General features: G+C 44.3%; 1 protein-coding gene across 1 annotated transcript in view; it reads left to right on the top strand.

The window, feature by feature from the left end:
- The window catches only part of HDHD5 (haloacid dehalogenase like hydrolase domain containing 5), a 49,916-nt gene that overhangs the window by 16,397 nt on the left and 9,701 nt on the right, over window positions 1–23,818 (top strand). Inside the window, exons 3-7 of the mRNA XM_082256014.1 lie at window positions 2,795–2,907; window positions 3,222–3,315; window positions 6,093–6,129; window positions 6,310–6,484; window positions 15,443–15,631. Of these exons, the coding sequence (XP_082112140.1) occupies window positions 2,795–2,907; window positions 3,222–3,315; window positions 6,093–6,129; window positions 6,310–6,484; window positions 15,443–15,631 (608 nt within the window). The remainder of the gene's footprint in view (window positions 1–2,794; window positions 2,908–3,221; window positions 3,316–6,092; window positions 6,130–6,309; window positions 6,485–15,442; window positions 15,632–23,818) is intronic.

Below are 23,818 nucleotides of genomic sequence, written 5' to 3' on the forward strand. Positions count from 1 at the left end.
CCAGCTGAAATACAATAAATATTGAAGAAAGAAGGAGAAAGCAGTGACACATGGATGGTTAGCTACTGTTTTGTTTATTTGTATTTTAACCCTGTGTACATCAACCAAACTAACTTGGAACTTATACAGGGCTTAAAGCCTAGTACACACGGGCCGAATGTTGGGTGGCATTGGCTGGCTCAATAGAAACAGGCTGTCATTCGGCCTGTGTATACTGCAGCCGTTTGTACATAAGCCGATGGCTGAGAGCGCTGACCGGAGTGTTCTGGCGGGGGGCTGTCCCCCTGTCAGAACACAACAGTACAGAAGGGGAGATCCCTGAACTAACAATGCATGGTTGGTACAGCAGCCCCTCCAGAGCTGTCAGTTTATTATCATTCTGCCCTGCTGGTCTAAACGAAAAAAAAAAAAACTAATAGTGTGTACTTGGTTTAATAAGCTGAAGTTTAATCCACTTATATGTTGCCTTCTCCAGTTCCTCCCTCCTCCCCCTTATCAACATGCTATTGAGTATTTTAAATAAACCTTTTCCTTTTAATTACATACTTTTGTTTTAGTCCCCATGACATCATCACTGGGTCTTTGTGATTCTCTTTGCAAAGCTGGTGGGAGAAGGTTGCAGGGTGCTGTACATAGCTTCCTGAAACCAGTGTAGCACTGCCCCCGTAAGGACTGCTAAATATCCACTCTGCGGGTCCCCCCCTGGTTACCAACACCCGGTTAACAACAAATGCAATTCTTACATTTCTCTTGGCTCTTCACTCCATCAAACAGTCCAGGGGTGTTTGGTTGTTTTTGTTGTTTATTTTGTAATAGGGATTGGAGAAGGAAATAGCGGGATACTCCAATTTAACTATTCACAATATCTGAGGACTTCTATCTTCTACTTCACTTGTAGGTATACACAGCCAGGCTGTTGGCTCATCTTGCCACCTTAGATTAATGGGATTAAGTCTCTTGCTTTCTCTTAAGACAACTTGGTGGACAATATAATATCTTATCTTCAGGATACTCTCCCTAGCATCCTCTTTCTGCTGACAGGTCCAATGACTATCCTATGAGCAGGGGTAGCCCCCCTCAGGTCAGGCCCCTTGACACGAGTCCCTGTACTCACGATACTGCAGCCACAGTGTCTCCCCTCTCAGTCAGCTTCCCTGGACCTCTGGGTTCAGCTCCTCAACCGCTCTTCTGGCCCTCGGGACGGCCTCCTGCGACCTCATGGCACCTCTACAGAGGAGGAGGCAGCCGCCCCCTCCCTCCGAAACTCCGCTCTCCCACGAAAGACCCCGAGCACATGTGCTCCTTGTTTTTATTCAGTATCCCAGCATGCACGGAGGCAACCTGCCCTCTTCCAATCATCAGGACTGTATCAAAAGCCTATGCACCCATTCATCAGGTTCCCTCTCACTGTCCAACTTGCCTCCCTATTGGACCAGCGTGAAACACTGTCCAGACTGAATGAATCGCATACTGAGTACAATGAGCAGACCTCACTAACAGATCCTGCTCTCTGGTCGGCAGAGCACAATATAGATTTACCTGCAGCCCCTCTGGTAAGCAGACAGAGCTCAAAACTATACTCTCTCACTAGCACATACCTAGGAGGGTGCTACACTAGCATAGCACTCTGCCTTAGTACTCCTCCCAAGAGCCCTCTTGGAGGAATTATGCCTATATCAAAATGCCTTCAAAGGTTGACATCAGTATGTATTTGCATGCAGTCTGCTTAGTTAATGCCCACATGTGATGTTGAGCCTCCATGATTGAAAGAACTGAAATCCAGTGAATGAAAGGGGTGACACAGGGAGAGTCAAGCTGGAAAGATAAGGGATAGATAATGCTGGACTTCCTCCAGCCCAGGAATGAGGCAGACTACATCTGAATTGCTGCAGTTTCTAATGCATCTTGTGAGAAACTCAGTGTGCAGTGAAATCAAAGTAAGTTATTTCAGTACAGGAGAGGAACCTGTACAACTGTGCAAGACTGAGAGGAAGGCTGGAGCCTTCAATTTTAAATACATGACTCTGGTGGGTGAAGAGGCCAAAAGTGGAGGGCTGGGAAGGTAAGTATGTTTTGCTCAGAAGGGCAGAGGTTTTGTGATAGATATTCAATATTAAATTACTCCTATGCTGCCACGTACTTATTGTATATAAATAAAATCAATTTTATGTGTGTGTGTAGGGCTGCTGCTACCACCTAACTTTATTCCCACATGTGTTAATAGATGCATTAAAAATTTAGTAAAGTGTTACTCCTTTAACCGAACAAATTATCGATAAATTATAAAGTGACTCAAATAAAATTGTGGTTGTTCGTTATTGCAAACATTTACATGCATGGATCACCATACACATAATCCACCGACCAAATTAATATAAATGCACAGTGATATAATTTAATTCATCAGACAGTTATATTGTGCATTAATAATGCACATCAAACATTACTAGTGTTGTATACATGCTCTAAAGTCCAAATATTATTAGCAATCCAATAACGCCTCTGTTTCTAAACAGACACTATTGGGTTGCTGATAATATATGGACTTTAGAGCATGTATACAACACTAGTAATGTTTTGATGTGTATTGTTAACACACAATATAATTGTCGGTGGATTATGTGTATGGTGATTCATGCATGTAAATGTTTGCATTAACGCACAACCACAATTTTATGCTTATTGAGGAGCAGCGCTTCACTATATTTTTTTTAATATACGTTTTCTGAACCTGTTGCTTTGTTCTATACAGAACGGGTAGCATTCCATCTGTATATATTTTCTGTTTCCTCAGGTGTCCCATGATCAGGTCATCCTTTCCCACAGTCCTTTTCGAATGTTCCGTCAGTTCCATGACAAGAGGGTCCTGGTGTCCGGTCAGGGACCAGTGGAAGAGATTGCCAAGGAGTATCCTTTTACATGCCTAGTTGTCACTAGAACAGGAATAGATGGGAAATCTTCCAAATCTGTTCTGGTGATTTACTGTCTAAGAGTAATCATTTGCTGTCAAGTTTTCAGGACTTGACAGACCACAATAAAAATCCAACATAGATTCTAACCCTTCCTCACTCAATCCAAAAGTAAATATACGTTTTTATCTGAAGTTCTGCTTTTATTATTTTATCCTTTAAGCATTCTGCCCCTTATTCTCCTTGTGCAGCAGTTTTTCAAAATGCTTGTTTAATCCTTTGCAACCTCTATGCTTCCTTGACACTGTACAGCCTAGGCTTCCACAACACAGTCACAATTGAAGATGTCAGAAGGGCTTTTCCACTACTGGATGTGGTGGATGAAAGTCGCAGGCCTAAGAATCTTGTGAGTGCTGGTAATGGAAACTGTTGTGCTGCTGTAAATGTGCAGATAGTAAACAAGAGATTGCAGGTTGTGCAGAAGGATTACTTTAAAGCGGAGTTCCACTCAAAAGTGGAACTTTCGCTTTAGGTGGTCCTGACCCCCTGACATGCCACATTTGGCATGTCATTTTTTTTTTTGGGTGGGGGGGGCAGGTACCTATTTTGACAGGTACCCGCTCCCACTTCCGCTCGGGCCGCTTAGGCGGCTCGGGCAGAAGTTCTCCTCTGCCTCTTCTTCCCTGCAATCTTCTGGGACACGTCACAGGTCCCAGAAAATTGCTCGTCCATTCAGGATGCGAAGCACAAATCGCGCATGCGTAGTGCGCACCTGGCTGTGAACCTGCAAGCTGTCACAGCTGGGTGCCCACACTAGAGGTGCCGGCGCCATGGGGAGAAGACGGAGAGTACCGATGCTCCCCTCGGCCGCATCGCTGGACCGTGGGACAGGTGAGTATGTATTTATTAAAAGTCAGCAGCTACACTTTTTGTAGCTGCTGACTTTTAATAAACACAAAAGCCAATGGAACTCCGCTTAAATACTCTGCTGCTGCTCCTTCACTGTCCAGGAGCAGGCTGAGGGTGGAGCTTAAACACCTTTTGTATTCTTCAGTGCACACCTAATGTATTCTCAATCTTAGATATTATTAAAGGCAAAGTTTTGCAGTCACAGGTTTTCCACTGAAGTAATGCTTGACACAAAAAGGGTAAATTACACAAATGCCAAGGGTCAGAAAGAAACCAAAACTTGTTAAACATATAAAAAGCACAAATCATGCATACACCTAGTGCAATCAATGTTCCAAATATTGAATGATGCTAAAAACAGGTATTGCACTCTCAATTTATCAATTTCAAAGGCACTTCTTTCAAAAGTCAAAAGGAGGTAATGGTCCAAGGCGTTGATTGCATGGGTTGTTACCAACATGTGGTGAAAATGTCATGTGCCAGTTGCACCAATAGCACCTTTAGAAATACAGTGGGTACGGAAAGTATTCAGACCCCCTTAAATTTTTCACTCTTTGTTATATTGCAGCCATTTGCTAAAATCATTTAAGTTCATTCTTCTTCCTCATGAATGTACACATAGCACCCCATACTGACAGAAAAACACAGAATTGTTGACATTGTTGCAGATTTATTAAAAAAGAAAAACTGAAATATCACATGGTCCTAAGTATTCAGACCCTTTGCTCAGTATTTAGTAGAAGCCCCCTTTTGATCTAATACAGCCAGGAGTCTTTTTGGGAAAGATGCAACAAGTCTTTCACACCTGGATTTGGGGATCCTCTGCCATTCCTCCTTGCAGATCCTCTCCAGTTCTGTCAGGTTGGATGGTAAACGTTGGTGGACAGCCATTTTTAGGTCTCTCCAGAGATGCTCAATTGGGTTTAAGTCAGGGCTCTGGCTGGGCCATTTAAGAACAGTCACGGAGTTGTTGTGAAGCCACTCCTTCGTTATTTTAGCTGTGTGCTTAGGGTCATTGTCTTGTTGGAAGGTAAACCTTCGGCCCAGTCTGAGGTCCAGAGCACTCTGGAGAAGGTTTTTGTCCAGGATATCCCTGTACTTGGCCGCATTTATCTTTCCCTCAATTGCAACCAGTCGTCCTGTCCCTGCAGCTGAAAAACACCCCCACAGCATGATGCTGCCACCACCATGCTTCACTGTTGGGACTGTATTGGACAGGTGATGAGCAGTGCCTGGTTTTCTCCACACATACCGCTTAGAATTAAGGCCAAAAAGTTCTATTTTGGTCTCATCAGACCCGAGAATCTTATTTTTCACCATCTTGGAGTCCTTCAGGTGTTTTTTAGCAAACTCCATGCGGGCTTTCATGTGTCTTACACTGAGGAGAGGCTTCCGTCGGGCCACTCTGCCATAAAGCCCCGACTGGTGGAGGGCTGCAGTGATGGTTGACTTTCTACAACTTTCTCCCATCTCCTGACTGCATCTCTGGAGCTCAGCCACAGTGATCTTTGTGTTCTTCTTTACCTCTCTCACCAAGGCTCTTCTCCCCCGATAGCTCAATTTGGCCGGACGGCCAGCTCTAGGAAGGGTTCTGGTCGTCCCAAACGTCTTCCATTTGAGGATTATGGAGGCCACTGTGCTCTTAGGAACCTAAAGTGCAGCAGAAATCTTTTTGTAACCTTGGCCAGATCTGTGCCTTGCCACAATTCTGTCTCTGAGCTCTTCAGGCAGTTCCTTTGACCTCATGATTCTCATTTGCTCTGACATGCATTGTGATCTGGAAGGTCTTATATAGACAGGTGTGTGGCTTTCCTAATCAAGTCCAATCAGTAAAATCAAACACAGCTGGACTCAAATGAAGGTGTAGAACCATCTCAAGGATGATCAGAAGAAATGGAAAGCACCTGAGTTAAATATATGAGTGTCACAGCAAAGGGTCTGAATACTTAGGACCATGTGATATTTCAGTTTTTCTTTTTTAATAAATCTGCAACAATGTCAACAATTCTGTGTTTTTCTGTCAGTATGGGGTGCTATGTGTACATTCATGAGGAAGAAGAATGAACTTAAATGATTTTAGCAAATGGCTGCAATATAACAAAGAGTGAAAAATTTAAGGGGGTCTGAATACTTTCCGTACCCACTGTATATTTACCCAGAAAATTGGTTACGTGTTCAATACTTATTTTACCCGCTGTATATAAGTTAATATTTTTATTTGCATCCTGGGTATAAGATTTGACTCATTACAGATACCAAATTCCTCTCTTGTAGGCTCCAACCCCTGTCTTGGCTTTCCCTACTGTAGAAGGTGAGTACTTGAGTCACTAGTGATCACCAGAGTAATAAAAGTCTCTAGCTTCTTTAACAGACAGAAAATCTCTGAGATTGAAGCTACGTCAGTCAGATTGTTTAACACACTGCAAAATTTCCTGTCTGTATCCAATGCACGGGATGAAGCGGACGAGTAATACCATCTGTGTCATTGCAGCAATTGTTCTGTTAGGGGAGCCAGTGCGCTGGGAGACCAGCCTGCAGCTTATCCTGGATGTCTTGCTGAGTTCTGGCAGGCCGACTGAGTGGCAGAAGCAGCCGCCATACCCGCACATTCCTGTGTTGGCGTGCAACATGGATCTTCTCTGGATGGCGGAAGCAAAAATGCCCAGGTGAGCAGGGATTTTATACACACAGCAGTATCATTCCCTCTGATCTTTTAGAATCATAGGCTCAGAAACAGGGAGTCTTAAAGTAGAACTATAGGCAAAGCTTTTTTTTCCATTTTGGATAGAGTAAGAGGGTCCCCTGTCATATTTTGTGTTATATTTTTACCATCTGTGTCCCATTGCAGAGATTTTCCTTCACTTCCTGTCCTATAGACAAACAGGAAATCCCTAGAAATTAAAGGAATTCCTTGGTGACCCCTAGGTCACCAGAACTAGTGTCCTCATTGGAAGATTTCCTCTCTATTACTTTCCTAGGGAAAACCCAAAATTTGGGATTTTCTTTTACTTTCACTTTCAGTGATAATGATAAACAGGACAAATAGAGAGGGTGAGTCTCCTCAATTGTGGCACAGACAGCAATAAAAACTGGCAGGTGTTCTAATCCTTCTCCACTCTATCCAAAACGGAACAAAAAAAAAAAAAGCTGTAGTCAGTGCAGGATGTAAAAGGGGGGGGGGGGGGGGCTATGGGGCTGCTGAACACAGAAGGTTTTTCACCTTTAAGCATAGAATGCATGATGGTAGAAAACCTTGAGCATTTACAAACACTTTAAATCTTGCAAAAATCTTAAATATTTTAAAAAAAAAAGTATAAATTTCATGTAACATGTTTAAAATGCTGCACCTAGTGGATTTTTTTTTTTTTTCATCAGGTAATTTTTTAAAATCTTTTTTAGTCATACAAATCACAAGTAAACTATAACAAAAGAGTATCAAAAAGGAAAAACATCTGATAATAAAACAAAGAAAGAACAAACAAACCGCACAAAGCACTTCAAAGACTCAATGAGTGTGTTATTAACATTTACAAAAGAATGCTTAACACATTTGCATAACACAAGTTTGACTGAAAGGATATGCAGCAGGGGCGTAACTACAGGGGTTGCAGGGGTTGCGATTGCAACCGGGCCCCATGCTCCAGGGGGCCTGTGCGGGTCCCCTGTACACCTGGATAGGAGGGGCGGTGGGGGCAGCATGTAGAGAAATCACTGTCCTCCTTTTTCCTCCGTAACAACAGGGGTTGCAGGGGTTGCAATTGCAACCGGGCCCCATGCTCCAGGGGGCCTGTGCGGCTCCCCTATACACCTGGATACGAGGGGCAGTGGGGGCTGCATGTAGAGAAATCACTGTCCTCCTTTTTCCTCCTGTAGCTGCAGGAGGAAAATGGAGGAGATTGGTTCCTCTGTATGCTTCCCCCACCACTCCTCCTATCCAGTTCACTTGTGTTCTGCTGTCTCTGGGCCCCTGTGTGCTCCCCTGGTTCCCCCCCCCCCCCCACTGTGCCCCCCCCTCTTTCCTGCCAACTGCTGCAGGGGATGTGTCACAATAAAGAACCAGGAAGGGGTCTTAAATATGTAATTTACCAGCTCCTTCCTTTTGTGAATGGACAGAGTCATTGTCAGTGATATTGTAAAAAAATAAAATAAAATGATAAAAATATAATACAATTAAAATACCAAAAAAAAAAAAACTACTCACACCAGTGGGTGAACTTCCAGGATCGCAAAGGTCACACTTGCAACTGGGCACTGGCATTCCACCACCATGGGGAGGCCCAAAGATGGCAGGAAGGGAGCCCACTGCAGAACTTGTGAAAGGGTCCCGCTGCGGAACCGTAATAAAGGGCCCCGCAATGAGAGTAAAGGGCCCCAGGATCAGTAGGAAGAGCCCCAGGCTTGAAGGGAAGGGCCCCGGCCAGGAGTCCGGGGGGCCCCTCATGGTTTCTTGCACCGGGGCCCTGAAGGTTCTAGTTACGCCTCTGATATGCAGTATCCAAATTGACTCAAAGAATATGCAGTATCCTAAGCACATTGTGGATTTATAGACAACAGAGCCCTAGGGTAAAAAACTAGACTTCAAACCGGTAATAAGCGTTTTAGGTGTCCTATAAATTTTTTTCCTGGTGGCAACAGGGCAAACGCACTGTAAGCTGGATAGGTTGGATCATTACTAGTGGCTTTTGCCTGCTTTCTTAATCAGTTGGCATATGCTGTATCAAAATTTGGTAGATGCATACCTACGATCTGATGTGCTTTTTTCTCCACATGAGACAGGCACTTTTTATCCTCCACCCTGCAGCTGGCATACAAGACTACAGCACAATGGAGCAGGATATTCTCAAAGGTGTGAAATATGTGATAGAAATTGACAAGAAGCCTAAAGCCTGGTACACTCTACAGGACTGACAGCTCCAGTCAGAGCCCCTGTACTAACCATCCGACATTAGTACAGGGATCTCCCCTGCTGAGCTGTTGTGTCTTGACAGGGGAGCAGCCCCCTCGCCAGAACACTCCGATCAGCGCTCTCTGCCATTGGCTGAGAGCGCTGATCAGGAGTCGGTCAGCTACTGGTTTTCCAGCCAAATGGCCAGCATCTGTCGGACAGAACGACATACACAGGGGCCTAATGTCGTTTTTTTTTTTTTTTTTTTTTTTTTGGGATATCGGCAAATGTCTGGCTTTAAGGGTAATCTGGCTTTTCTAATCTAAAAATAAACAATCTCTGCTGTTCTTTTTTCACTAGAAAACAAGAAATTTGAGACCATGACAACTTCCTTGTAATATGCAAACCCAAAAATGTTATAGTGTCTATGCTTTCCACCTCCTCACCACCTATATATACACCAGAGTAAGATAGATCTTTCTTGGTCTTTTATAATCCAAAGTTATTTCCCTAATTTTTGCATTATTATGTTTTGAATAGTTTTCTATATACCACTTAACCAAATGTTGAATTTTCTGCCTATAACTTGTCTTGTCAATATCAGTTCAATTAAGGTGGTGTTATCCGCTAATTTCACTATAATATTTGACATTTCATTTGAGTATGGTCATGTGTAAACAGGACCAGACTCATCACACATCCCTGTGGTATTCCCGTATTCCAGCCAGGTATTCTTGTAGTGTCCAACCTCCAGCCCACGGTCTACATGCTGCCCAAGAGGACTATGAATGTGCCCAACACAAAATCGTAAACCTACTTAAAAATGTTGATTTTTTTAAAAATGGGTTTTTACTTAGCAAAAAGCCAAATTAAAATATGACAGTTTCGCTTTACTGGACTCTTATACATTTTATGTTCCCAAAGAAAAATCTCCCACTCTTCACAGTCACGCCTTTGTCCTGTCATCAGTTTTCAGCAGCACCTATATTTGAAAGCAAAGAGTACAATGGTTGGTGAATAGTGCTGCGCTGCCTATTGGATGATGTAGTGAATTATCATTTAAAGTGGTGTCTCAAAAAAAAACTATTTGAAAATTAAAGAGATGCTCACATTCCTATATAAATTAACAGTAATACATCTTGCTGAAATGCAATAAACGTGCATACAAAATCATATATAGAATCTGTCAAAGTGCACCGTGCAGTTAGATAATCACAAAAGTGTAAATGCTGATAGATACAAAATAATCACAGACACACCCATATGTTGTCTAAAAATAATGACATATACAAAAAAAGTCCTTAGTATATATCCAAGGTGTATTCCTTTACCATTAGTATTGAGTGTTCATTGTATAATTATTTTCTTCATCCAAGTTGACACCACTTTGCTCTCTAGCCTCTCACCTAAATATTGCTCGAAATAAGCATGTAGTATTATATCCCTATTCGAGTTGCTGTGTATCCTGTTCGCCACTAGATGTCCTCTGTGCTGTTCCCCAATGCTCTATTTGCTATGTGGGTAATGGGTACTCTCAGGAGCCTCTAGAGGTCCTCTTGCCATGTAGTGCAGAGTGGGGATATACAAAGGATAATCTCATGGTGTAGTATGTGAAAAAGATTTATTGAAATAAAGCAGCCTTGCTGCTTTAAAAATCATGCATCCGGCAACTGCTCACGAGCGCCAAAGGATCTGGCCAGACAGCAGGCAGAAACATGTTCAATAAACAACCCAGGGTCAGTACAGGCGGCAGGCAGCGACCACACAGCACTGGTGTGCCAGTGATCAGGAACAATGTAACTGGCTGCACTGGCTCTGATGACACTGTACTGATATGGTGGATATCAGGGACCCTGTTGATGGCTACTCTGGCCCTGGTGACAGTGGCACTAGTGCAGCTAGCAAACAGTAACATTGCTGGTGGATGTGCTGATCTGATGACACTGTGACTAGTCTAATGATATTACTGGCTGGTCACACTGTCTGCATTCAGGGCCTTGACCCCGCACGGATGTCAGAATGGGAGCAGCGGCTGTGTCCCTGCAACTGCTGCATCCCAATAGACACTGATGGGACTGTCTGCAGGAGAATACACTGAACACCTATGCTTCCCCATGCGGGTAAACATGGCCTTCGCACAAGATACGCAGTGATATGCACATGTGAATGAGGCCTATTAGTAGAGCCAGTCACAGTGTCCCCGATCACTGCCACATCAATCCCATTGTCACCATAATGCCTCGTTCACATGACGTGTTTCAATGCATACCCTGTGTGAGGGCCTGTTTACCCACACGGGGATGCACAGGTGTTCCATGCATCCCTGTGCAGGCAGTCGTAATGACGTCTACTACTCAGTCAATGGGGCCATGCTGTAACTGCCCCACAACCGTGCACAACACATGCGGTGCAGTAGTCTAGCATTTAGAACCCGTGTCAAACACAAGACCCGGTGGTGAATCCGGCCCACCAGGCCATTTCATGTGGCCCTCGCACTTCTCCTGCAGCTGCAGCACCCCCCTCTTTTCCGGTTCCACCTTGTCCCAGCAGTTGGCAGGAGAGGAGGACAGAACTCCTCTGCCAGATCCTGTGCATCTCCGTGCAGCCGTGGAGAGGCTTGTTTCTGGCCCTTTGAGGGCAACCATAATGCGAATGCAGCCCCTGATGAAATTGAGTTTGACACCCCTGATTTAGAGGGTTTAAACAGGCAGTGAGGAGGTGATACAATGGGGTTGATTTACTAAAGGCAAACAGACTGTGCACTTTGCAAAGTGCAATTGCACTCTGCAAGAGCCGTTGCTGCAGAGTTTAGTAAATGAGCAGAAGTTTTGATGACTTTCATCATCCAATCCTGCAAGCAAAAATGCTGTTTTTTAATTTTCTTTGCTCTTGATTGAGTACTCTTTGGAAAGTGAAGCTTTACCTCATTTACTAAGTTCTGGAGCAACTGCACTTCCAGAGTGCAATTGCACTTTGCAAAGTGCACAGTCTAGTTCTCTTTAACCTCCCTGGCGGTATGATTCTTTCGGATTTTTGGTGCTGAAAGGGGTACCATTATTTTGCATGTAATTCTTAAGAATGAGCAGCCCAAACCAACTATTTACATATGATTTTTTTTTTACTGTGCGTTCTTCTTTATAACAGCTCGGGTATGATAAAGTTTGAAACACAAAATCATAAATTATAATATAATAAAAAAACTATAAAGAAGTTAAAGTATGTATGTGTGTGTATGTGTATATATATATATATATATATATATATATATATTTACATAAAAAGTACAGTAAAACTGCAGGAAAGGGCACTGGGGGGTATTGCATTGTATCAGTGTGTTTCACATTTGAATTTGCCGCCGGTTCCACCCCCCTGCGAACATCACGTCGCAGGAGACGGAAGCCGGGGCACGGAGAGGATCGGGAGGAAGATCCGCCGCTAGACACCGCCGGGATACATCGCTGGATCCCGGTGACAAGGTAACTAACCCCGCTTTCAGGATCCAGCGATGCTTCTGGCGGTACCCCGAGTGTGGCTCGGGGTTACCGCTTTTGGCTCTGAAATTTAACCCCGAGCCACGCTCGGTAATACCGCTAAGAAGGTTAATGAGGAAGTAAACTCTCCTCTGCAACTTTTAACTATAGGTAAGCCTATGATAAGGCTTACCTATTGGTACTGCAAATATCTCCTAAACATGTACCGTTTAGGATATATTTACCTTAAATGCAGCCAGTGACATCACTGGCGCATGCGCTCTGAAGGAACGACCGCTGGTGCCGTTCCTTCAGAGCCCCGTGCCGTGACCGTCGGCTCCCGCGCGCATGCTTGGGAGTGACGTAATCGCGGGTCCGGCCAATCAGATGACCGGATGCCGCGATCCCGGAAGACGGGCGACTGAACATGTCACCCGTCATACAGGTAAGTGGGCGGCATGGCGGGGGCTCGTTCTATGGTAAGTATTTCATAATGAGCTAGTATGCGATGCATACTAGCTCATTATGTGTTTCTCTTTCAGGTTGGAAAAAAAAAAATGTTTAATGAGTTTACAACCTCTTTAATGAATCAACCCCAATGTGTCCTCGCCGCCTTTTAAATGCTCTCTAAAGAGCGCACTGCAAGTGTAAATGAGCCCTAAAAAGAAAAAAAATTGTGACCAGAGCAGTGCAGTGTCACTATGGTGACATTGTACTGCTCTCGACAGTCATCTAGACACTGTGTGCTGCACTGCATACAGTGTCTCTGATCACCAACCAGAGCAGTACAATGTCACTATAGTGAGTGTTTTGTTTTTGTTTTTTTTAAATATTTATTCCCTAATAGCTCCAGATCCACTATTTTACAGATTACCATGTAAAATAAGCAGTGACAGAGAGAAGAGCTGTGATACTGTGATAGGAGCCCATCAGGCCCTTTCGCTACAGGCTGCCTGCAGAAAATTTAAAGAGGGTGCAGAGAAAATACCAAGCAGCCTGCACAAGGAGAGAGAGTAGCAGTGACCAGGTTTTTATTACAGGAGACTCCTGCACAAAGGTAAAGTTTTTCACTGGATTACTCCTGAGATCCAGAATAAATTCACAAAGCACATCAAGATTCAAGTAAGAATTCACATGAAAAATGTGTTCATTAACCACTTAAGCCCCGGAAGATTTTACCCCCATTCCGACCAGGGGGTATTTTGCGATTCGGCACTGCGTGACTTTAACGGAGAATTGCGCGGTCGTGCGACGCTGTACCTAAACGAATTTGGCGTCCTTTTTTTCCCACAAACAGAGCTTTCTTTTGGCGGTATTTGATCACCTGTGCGATTTTTTGATCACGCGCTATAAACAAAAAAAGAGCGTCCATTTTGCAAAAATAGCAATATTTTTCCCTTTTTTTTATATGAAATTCCCCCAAAAAAAAATGTAAAAATCAAAATTTTTTAAAATTTTCGGCCAATTTGTTTTATGCTACCTATGTTTGGTAAAAAAAATCGCAAAAAGCGTATTTTGATTGGTTTGCGCAAAAGTTATTGCATTTACTAACTAAGGGAAAGATTTTTGTCATTTTTGTTGTTTTTTTTTTTTAACGCGTAATGGCGGCGATTTTTTTTTGCGGTACTGCGACATTGCGGCGGACAGATCGGACCCTTGGCTGACATTTTTGACACTTTTGGGGTTACCAGTGACATTTCTACAGTAATCAGTGCTATACATATGCACTGTTACTGTAAAAATACACTGGTAGTGAAGGGGTTAACTTTATTTGAGAGGGAGGGGCTGTGTGTGTCCCTAGGGGCGTGATTCTAACTGTGATTGGCTGGGGCTTCAGCTGTATGCAGAGTGATCAACGGATCTACATAGTAGATCCATGTGATCAGCTCTCATACAGCGAGGAGAATGACAGGCAGCTTGTTTACACAAGCTGCCTGACTTTCTCCCTCTCCCCCGCCGATCGCAGAGTGGCCGGCGGACATCGGGTCCGCCGGTCACACGCGCGGGGGGGTCCGTGACCACTCGGGAGCGCGCCTCCGGGGGTGCGCGCTCGCTCCCTAGACCCTCACAAGCTAGTGACGTAGCCCTACGTCACTTTGCCTGTGAGAGGCTGACCGCCGACGTAGATAGTCGTGCGGCGGTCGGCAAGTAGTTAAAGAGGACCTTCCCCCTATTTTAACCAAAAAATAACATCAGCAATGCATCCTATATTCATTAACTAAACAGCGTTTTTTTTTTTTTTTTTTTTTTGCTTTTACTTCCAATGACTGTTTTTCTACTTCCTGGTTTCTGGAAGCACAAATGTAACCCTAGCCTCATAGATGCATCCTGGGAAGGCTACATCACCAGTGCCTGTCCCCTCAGATGATATACAGTTTGTACACTTGTCACATTTCTGGAAGCAGATCCAAATTCATCTGCCCTTTGTAAAAATGGCTAAATTCATCTGCCCTTAGTAAAAATGGCTAAATTCATCTGCCCTTTGTAAAAATGGCTAAATTCATCTGCCCTTAGTAAAAATGGCCACTGTGGGAAGAATGGGCAAGAAAAGAAAAATAAGATGCAGAGAATACAAAATCAGTTATTTATATACAGTAAATCTGTAGATTGTCATTACTACACATTTCTAAAGGTGCCTTTGGTGTAATTTTTTTATATAAGAGTGAAGTTCCTCTTTAATGAGGGAGGGATTCTGGATGGGCACAAAAACATAAGCAAGGCCTTCTCACAGGAGGCTGCACAGATGACATCTTAAAGAAAGCAAAATGGGGGCAGGAGGCAGAAAATACATCAGATTTCCTTCATAATGCTGCTTTTTTGTTTGGCAGGAGTGCATAACTCCCAACTTTCTGAGATGGGAATAAGGGACACTTATTAGCAAAAGTATTCAGGCATAGGTCACACCCCCCCTGCCATGCCCCCTTAAAGGAGAATTGTGCAAAAATTAATGATTGGTTAAACTCACAAGTGCTTTTTTTTAACCACTTCTATTCCTTTATATCGGCTTTTGGGATTTACAAATGCAGCAATTTAGAAATTGGATGAAAGGTTTAGCAGTGTAAAACACTTTTTGAAAGATAAAAAGTGCATTTTATTTATAACTATATAGATCAGACCAAAATGAGGGACAAATGAGGTGGAAAGAGGGATGGAGGGACATTTTTCCAAATCAGGGACAGTCCCTCAAAATCAGGGACAGTTGAGAGCTATGGGAGTGCATCTTAAATCTCTAGCCCCATTTATGATCTGTCTTCATTTGTCCTGTTCAGGTTTGGCCACGGGACGTTCTTGGTGTGCCTGGAGACTTTGTACCATAAAATCACTGGGAAGAAACTGCATTACGAGGCCCTGATTGGCAAACCTAGCATGGTGACGTACAGCTTTGCGGAGCAGCTGATTATGAGCCAGGCGAGAGAGCGTGGCTGGGACACTCCAATACAGACCTTGTACGCTGTCGGGTGAGTGGTTACACTTTTCACAACAGGGGAGAACTGCAAGCCCCCAGCATAACCTGTTAGTCTCCACCACTGTCACATGGAAGAAGGTCACATACTCCCCCATACCCCAAAACTCCAATGAGGTATATGACCTCCTCCCATGTGACTATGCTATAGTCTAGCAACTGATCTCTGGGCTGGAATACTGTCAATTGACAGATAATGTGACATCATGCTGGCAAGGCGGGTATCAGGGGGTTTGAGGGGAATTGCATGTTCTCCTATTTCTGGAAGTTCCAGTTTTTATGGGGCTTCTGTACAGGAGAAAATTGGAAAGTTGACTACAGTAGGTTTACACTGCCTGCTCTAAAGCAAACTTGTTATTTACCTCCTTCACAGCAAAGGGCCGGCCACACACCAATGATATCAGAGTTTCTATACTACTTTATTATTCCAGAAACCATGCACAAATAAGTACCATCTACAGTACAGTTCCTGTGCTAACGTCTTTTACCTGGAAATGGGCTTAATTGCAGGTTATACGATTAAGCCTGTTTAAGCCTGAAACGAGTGGGGGGGTTCCCAGACGGTGCTTATTGTGCATGGTTTTCATAATATAGTTTTATATAATTGCTGAGTTTATCTGTCCTGGTCCTTTACTGTAATGTATGTACAGGGAGCATAGACCAGCTCCATCCAATGACCAAGTTTCCAGATGCCAACAAACCAAGCTTTGGAGTGGCAACCTTTTTCGCTGTCACTTGTTATTTACCTACATTGGACAGAATAAAGGCTCTTTTTGACAAAGACTGCTGAATGTAATTTTTTTTTTTTTTAATCTAAGTGTAGAGAACAAACTTGTATTATGTAGTCTGTATTTATATATGTACATGGGACAATATTTTATGTCTACTGCTTTCTTCCTGCTGATCTTCACTTGAATTTTGCCTATGCAGTAAACAGTTGATGAAACTCTCAGATATGATGTGAATTAGTGATGCTGATGTGGAATTTATTGATTTTTGTATGGTCTGATTACTTTAGAGTAGATTTAAACTCAAAGTAGATGTAAATAATTAAACTCTCATATCATTTTAAAAGAGGAGCGCCAGTCATTTATGCGTTTATTAAAAGTCAGCAGCTACAAAAAAGTGTAGCTACTGACTTTTAATAAACACACACTCGGCTGTCCCAGGATCCAGCGATGTGCTCACCCGAACCATCGCTTCTCTCCTTCTCCTCTCCCCGGCACCGGCATTTTAACTGTGTTTCAACTGAAAAGTGGGAGGGAATACTTGTCAAAACTAGGTACCCGCTCCTCCTCCAGAAAAAAAATTACATGCCAAATGTGGCAGAGGGAGGAGTGCTTAAAGGGTTTGTAACCCTAAATTTTTCTTTACTGTCAGCCCCTTTCTTTCAAGCTCCCATCCTGCACTATATAAGTGTTTGCAAGAAACGAAGACTCTAAACAGGGCCGCTGATAGGGCAGTACAACCAGCCCTGTTGTACCGGGCCGGGCTCCATCAGCTTCTACAAGGGGCCCGGGCAGCATCACAGTAAATTTCTGCATGTTAAAAAAAATAGTTTTTTTCTAAACTTTTTCCTAATTTGTACTTTCTTGGGGCTGTAATTACATTTTCCTGGGCCCTATAATGTCAACAGAAGGGCCCAGGAGGTGAGTGCAGTGGTGGGACTTTTTTTTTCATTTTCGGGGGGCATGTATACATGGGATGTAGTTCCACATTGATTTGCTGCCATATAGTCTTGGCTGCTGCTGTCCACTGCCTTGCCTGGTGGAGGGATACAATAATTCTCTCTCTGCTCAGCCCCGCCTCCCCTTACTCAAGTGCCGAGTGTGTGATCATGTAAGGAGGCAGACGACTGACTCAGCAGCTGACAGGAAGCAGCAGGAGGACAGCGTGGCTGCATTGGACAAAGTGAGTGAAGAACAGATAGAGTCCTCACTGTGTCCTATGATCAGCAGCATGAAAATCACACAGGCTGCAGGTGCCCTGTCACAGTGTCACATGGATGCTGACTTTAAGCTATGGCTGTACTGAGTGTTACTGCATAAAAAAGTCAGCAGCCCCATCATCCATGTGACATTGTGACAGGGCACCTGCAGCCTATGTGATTTTCATGCTACTGATCATAGGACACAGTGAGATGCTACTTTAAACTTGTGTTTGGGGGACAGTAAACGTGTGCATTCAAACCACTCCCCTTTAACCTCTTCCCACCCATTGATGTATCGGTGTTCTGTCAGAATAGCGTTGCTAGCAGAAGTGACGTACTGACTAGAACAAATTACTGCGCATGCACCATGCGTTCCAACATGGCGACTATGCGTTCCAATAGGTTTCCTAATGTGACAGAACAGGAAGCAGCAGCGGACATCTTACATTCACGCAAGTCTTGAATTTTACATTTATTTTATCAGTAAATTCACCTTATATACTAATAGACTATTTCACCGCAGCCGAGTGGAACACTCTATTTCACTATATAATCAGTTTGTCGCTGAGCAGTGTGGGGTGTACCAAGATGGCCGTCACCACCTTCTTGCCACAGGTTTCTCGCTATATTTACTAGAATACAATAATAATAGAAATGTAATACTGTAATTTGTTCTATAAGGTGAGTTTACTGCTAAAAAAAATGTAAAATTGAAGACTTGCGTGGGTGTAAGAAGATGTCTGCCGCTGCTTCGTGTTCTGTCACATTACGAAAGCTATTGGAATGCATAGCGGCCATGTTGGAATGCATGCCGCATGCGCAGTAAGTTGTTCTAGTCCGTATGTCACTTCTGGTAGCAGAATCTGATAGGTAGCGCTATTCTGACAGAACACCGGCACGTCCCTGGATTGGAAGGGTGATATCTTGATATCTAAACGGTGACAAACCTGCATTTTGTTTTGAGGCGGGGCCAGGGATGGGGTTGAAGGGGGCCCCATCGGGTAGGCTGTATGGGGCCCCATCATTTCTAACAGCAGCCCTGACTCTAAATACCTTTTTGTCTTCAGGTATGTGTATTCAGGCCGGTGTTCTGTGAAAAAACCATACCCGTGAGAAAACCATACCCTCGTCACTTCCGGTGCACCTACGTCACCACCTACGTCATTGAACAGCTGAGGAGCTTACTAGTGCGCATGCTCGGAGGGTATGGATTTATCACAGTAGTGTGTGTAATGTTACACTTGCCGCGGTTACATTAAAACCGCTCCTCTGCAACATGGGTCATCTCCGTTTCTATCCCTGTCACTTCCCTGATCTCGGCTAATAAATATAAAAGCGGATCACGGAGCCGACATCTCCGTCATTTACATTTCATACACCCGCCGCCGCATTTACATTTAGTAGCCGACATCAGGGAAGTGACAGGGGTAGGAGCGGAGATAACCCATGTTGCAGCCGAGCTGTTTTAATGTAACCGCCGCAAGTGTAACATTACACACACTACCGTGATAAATCCATACCCTCCGTGCATGTGCACTTGTCAGCTTCTCAGCTGTTCAATGATGTATCCGGGGCTCTAAGCATGCGCACTGCTACGCTGCTCAGCTGTTTCTGACAGGAAGTGACGTGGGTATGGAATTCTAACGAGGTATGGTTTTCTAACGTTACACCGGTTACGCTCTGCTTATACTATCCAGGGCTACAGCAGGAGGAGCCAAGCTCTCCCTTTGAAGTCAGTCGGGAGTCACGTGGCCGCTAAGCTCCTCCCGTTGTAGCCATGTGATGTGTTATCAGAGTGGCCGGGAGTCACGTGTCCGGCCTGAAGGTACTTCACAAAAAGGTATTCAGAGCCTTTGTTTCTTATGTAGCAGGGTTCCCTCTATGCAATGTAGGCAACTACTGTTTGACATTTAGAAGGAACTCAGCTCCCTCCGGTGGTTAAGTTGATACATTACAGTTACTGTTAAGATATGTGTAGCATGGTGCATCCTGGAATATAGAGCAAACGGGGAAAAGTCTCTGTGACTTGAAGGAGAAAATGAACTTCTCTACCCATGGTGCAGCGGTGCTACCAGGGTGCTCTGCAATCACTGCACAGCCTTCTGGGATCGGCTATAAAAAGGAAGGGAGGGGCCATACTCGGGGCTCTCGGGACTTCGCTTTGAACAGAGCAGGAAGCCAGACGGAGGGTTGTGTCTATAAGGCAACGGACAAAAAGACCTGGACCTAAAGTGATCGGGGCGGATCGTTTAAAATTTCGGCAGGGTACTTTTCCCAGGAGTGTCCCGTCATTGCTCGGCAGAGACCGGAATCGCCCACCACCAACACCTTATATGGCTGGTGACAGAAACCGGAGACCAAAAAAACAGCGGAGATCACCTGGAGGGCCAGGCTCATTTGGTGAGGAGGGCACCTGCCCAAAATTGATTATTGTCAGATCAGGGAAGAAACAGTTAGTGCCAGGCACACTTTAAATAGTGTGCCACACACTCTGTGGCCTAGTGTACCTCACAGGGGCTTGCGTTGCTAAGAGACAGCTAGTACTAGCCATGCTTCACAACTACTTCACAGGAGTCTGCGTGGCTTGAAACGGCTAGTATCAGCCACACTTCACAACTACCTCACAGGAGTCTGCGTGGCTATAGACAGTTAATATCAGCCACACTTCACAGTTAGTGCCAGCCACTCTTTAAATAGTGCGCCACACACTCTGAGGCCTAGTTTACCTCCCAGGAGACCGAGTGGTTAGAGACAGGCACATAAAACGTCAGGAGGCTGACAGATACGCCATAAGTGAGTTGCAGGTATATGAGTACTCAGGAATATTGCGAATGGTTATAGCCACTTGTTTCAATACCTTTGGATTACAAATAACCTGTGCACCAACGGTTGCTAGCGAAGACTCTGACCAGAAGAAGGAACAGTGTGCAGGAATCAGAAAAGCCTTACCTATATGGTACAGTGACTAGACATATGTAAGGTATAGTTCAATAAAGAGTTTGCGAGCTATAAAGCTCGCGAGCAATCATTTAGCTGCATAAATATATGTTGTATTGCTGACTTATCTATATTATCTATTGTTGTGACACTAACTTTATTTCTTTTATTTTATTTGGCCCTTGCAGTACCCCACAGAGTTAACTTGTATCTTATTCTGTTTTGCTTTTTTTATACCAAGTAAAGTTATTCTTGGTTAAGCGCAAAAATCTGTGTGTTGTATTTTTATCACTCTGAGTGACTGCGGCTTGTGAAAGGTAACAGGTTATTGATTGGAGTGATATATGTTGAATTGCATCCCTCAGTGGCCAGTTTGTGTCACAATTCTGTCTCATATCAGTTGTGCCCAGGAAAAGTTTGAGCCAATTCTTGGGGTTGATAGGCAGGACGTAGACCCAAAAACAAAACCAGCAGTTCCTACGGGGGTAGTGCTACACGTGGGGGCTCATCCAGGATATTCTACGGTCCTGCAACAAAAACCCCTCCCTTTGACAGAACCCCTGTCAGCAGAGAAATGGACCCCGTCGCTGTAGCCCGGTGGTGCAGGGAGGAAAACGTCCTTCCTGGCAACGGTCTGGTGATTGAAATAAGAGAAGAAATCTGGACAGAAGAGAAACTACTCCCAGTCCTGAGAACATTGTCCATGGACCGGAAACCCTGGGTGATTGACATGAAGATAGATACCCTCGATCCACACACTTATGCATTGTGTGAATGGAGGAAAGGAGTCCCTGACAACTTCAAGGGCAACAGTATAAAAACTACAGACCAAGTAGAATTATTTTTGATACACCCAGAAGCTTCAAATGAAGGCCATACATCTTGTAGCGGCCCCTTTGGCATCAAGTAAAAAACGAGAGGAGAGCTTCTGACGGGTGCAGTACTTTTTTTCTTTTGCATCAAAGGTGTGCAGGAGGGTTGAACGTTATTCTCTTTAACACCTTGAGCACCGTAAACTATAAGCATTATAAACACCGTAGCACCGTGAAAACTGTAAAGGACATACAATACATTTGTTTACAGTGATCACCAAAAAGGGGGTTACAAGGTTAATTACAAATGTGAAGTTACAAGGTGGATTACAGTTGTCTGCACACATATCTAAATGACATTAAACATCTAAGGAAACATGGCCACATGCAGGATGCTTTGGATTATCTATAGCATATTTAAACTAACAGCATGGACACAATTTATATCTAACATATACTTCTATATATAATGCACTCTTACTGCATACCTCGCTCGCTCCGCTTGCCAAGGGGTGCAAACTTTAAACCTTAGAAATCCTCTCTTTAGCAATCGCCTTTCCATTAAATGCTGCTGACATGCTCTGTATGAAATCTGTGTCACAAGAAAGTTTACCTCAGAGCTAGAGAAGGAGGAGTAGGAGGAGTGGTCTAGTGGTTCTGCTGATTAAACATTCCTCAGGGAACCAAAAGGAAGGCAGAAAGGTTCCACCTGGCAGTAAGTGCTGAACAAAGATTTAAAGTTATAAGCGGACAGTTACACATCTACTACTCAAAAGGGGTCCAGCATGGGAGGAAGTGCCCAAAAAGAGAATTCCGGTTCACCACCCGTAACTACCCTTAGTTCAGAACTATGCACTGTTCTTGGGGAAATCGTAGCTAAATTTAAGAAAGTTTCCCCAGACTATCTGATGACTGGATACAGGAAACTCAGGATTTTCTCTTGGAAACAACCTGTGCCTTCAGCGGAAGATGGGTTCGAAGAGTGGCTAGATAACGCCACTCAGGCTCTGGAAGAGTGGGAGATACCAGAACAGTATAAGAAGCAGAGGATCACAGAGAGTTTAAAGGGGCTTGCACTGGAGGCCATACGTAAGCTCAAGCTAAGCAAGAAGAACTGCACTGCACAGGACTATCTGGATATCCTGCAGGATGTGTTTGGCCGTACAGAAAAGGTTACTGAACTTCTTTACCAGCTGAGCACTGTTACCAGAAGGAAGGAGAAAACCTGTCTGAATTCATAAGGCATTTAGATAGGATCATGCAGCAAATCCTACTAAAAAAAGGGATAGATCCTCGGAAGGCGGATGAAATTTGTGCACAACAGGTGTTGAGGGGAGCCCAACCTTTAGACCCCATTGCTATACTGTTGCGAACTCGCCAGAACAGTGGCATTCTGTAGTACCCTGATCTGATCCGGATGGTCAGGGAAGAAGAGGTTATGTTGGATAACAAAAAGAAGAACCAACAACCTGAACCAACTGCCCGAGTCAGAGTGATAAGTGCAGAAGAAGGTGACTCACAAGTAGAGTTCTTAAAGACCCAGGTGTCACAACTAATAGAAATGGTGTCCATCCTGACTAGCCAGGCATCTGCTCTACCCAACAGAAACAGGTCCGGGAAGTCTAAGAAACCCTTTAACCCCGACGTTGAACCAGTACAGAAACCTAAGAGACTGATAACTTGCTTCAAATGTGGAGGAGTGGGGCATGTCAGAGGAGTATGTCCTAGTCCAGAGGAAGCTGCATCCCAACACCTCAAACCGGTGGAAAACTTCAGAGGGCCCCAGTAACGGAGTCGACCAAGCGCTCACCAGTTTCAATGAACTCTAAGAAATCCATTGATCTGAAGAACCAAAGTCAGGGGCTCAAGCCCTTGCCAAATGTCTCCCTTCCACGACTCAGACTACTCAAAGGCGAGGGAATGGTGCATGGCTGCCCCAGAAGGGAAAGAGGCCTAGAGACAACTCAAAGAGGAAAGGAGTAAGGGTGCAGATAACCGAGCCAGGCCGAAAGGCTACTCTTAAAGAATTTCCTGCCAAGTTAGTGGGGTCTTCCCCAGTAGTCTCAATCCAAGTAGAAGGGATTTATACAAAGGCTCTCCTTGAAACTGGAGCCCAAGTGACCCTTCTGTATAGGGACTTCTACAATAAGCACCTGAAACATCTGCCCCTACAGAAGCTGGAAGACCTGGAGATATGGGGTATTGGAACTCAAAGTTTTCCCTACAATGGATACCTGCCAATCAAATTGACCTTTGACCCCTCAGTGGCTGGGGAAGCCCACCAGGGGCCAGCAAGAGTTCCCTCATCATAGGAACCAACACTGACTTAGGCGACTGCTGACACTGCTAGCCCAGGGACAGGATACACCCACACCAAGAGTCCACCCTATGTTAGGGCAGGTCTAGTACTGGAACAGAAGGCCCCTACAGAAGGGGTTGGAAAGATCTGGAAGCTGGATAAAACAGAGGGTATTGCAACCAGGAGAGGTGACTTGTTTAAGGG

This window comes from Pelophylax lessonae (genome assembly GCF_965119305.1).
Source record: "Pelophylax lessonae genome assembly, chromosome: 4".
Taxonomy (NCBI): Eukaryota; Metazoa; Chordata; class Amphibia; order Anura; family Ranidae; genus Pelophylax; species Pelophylax lessonae.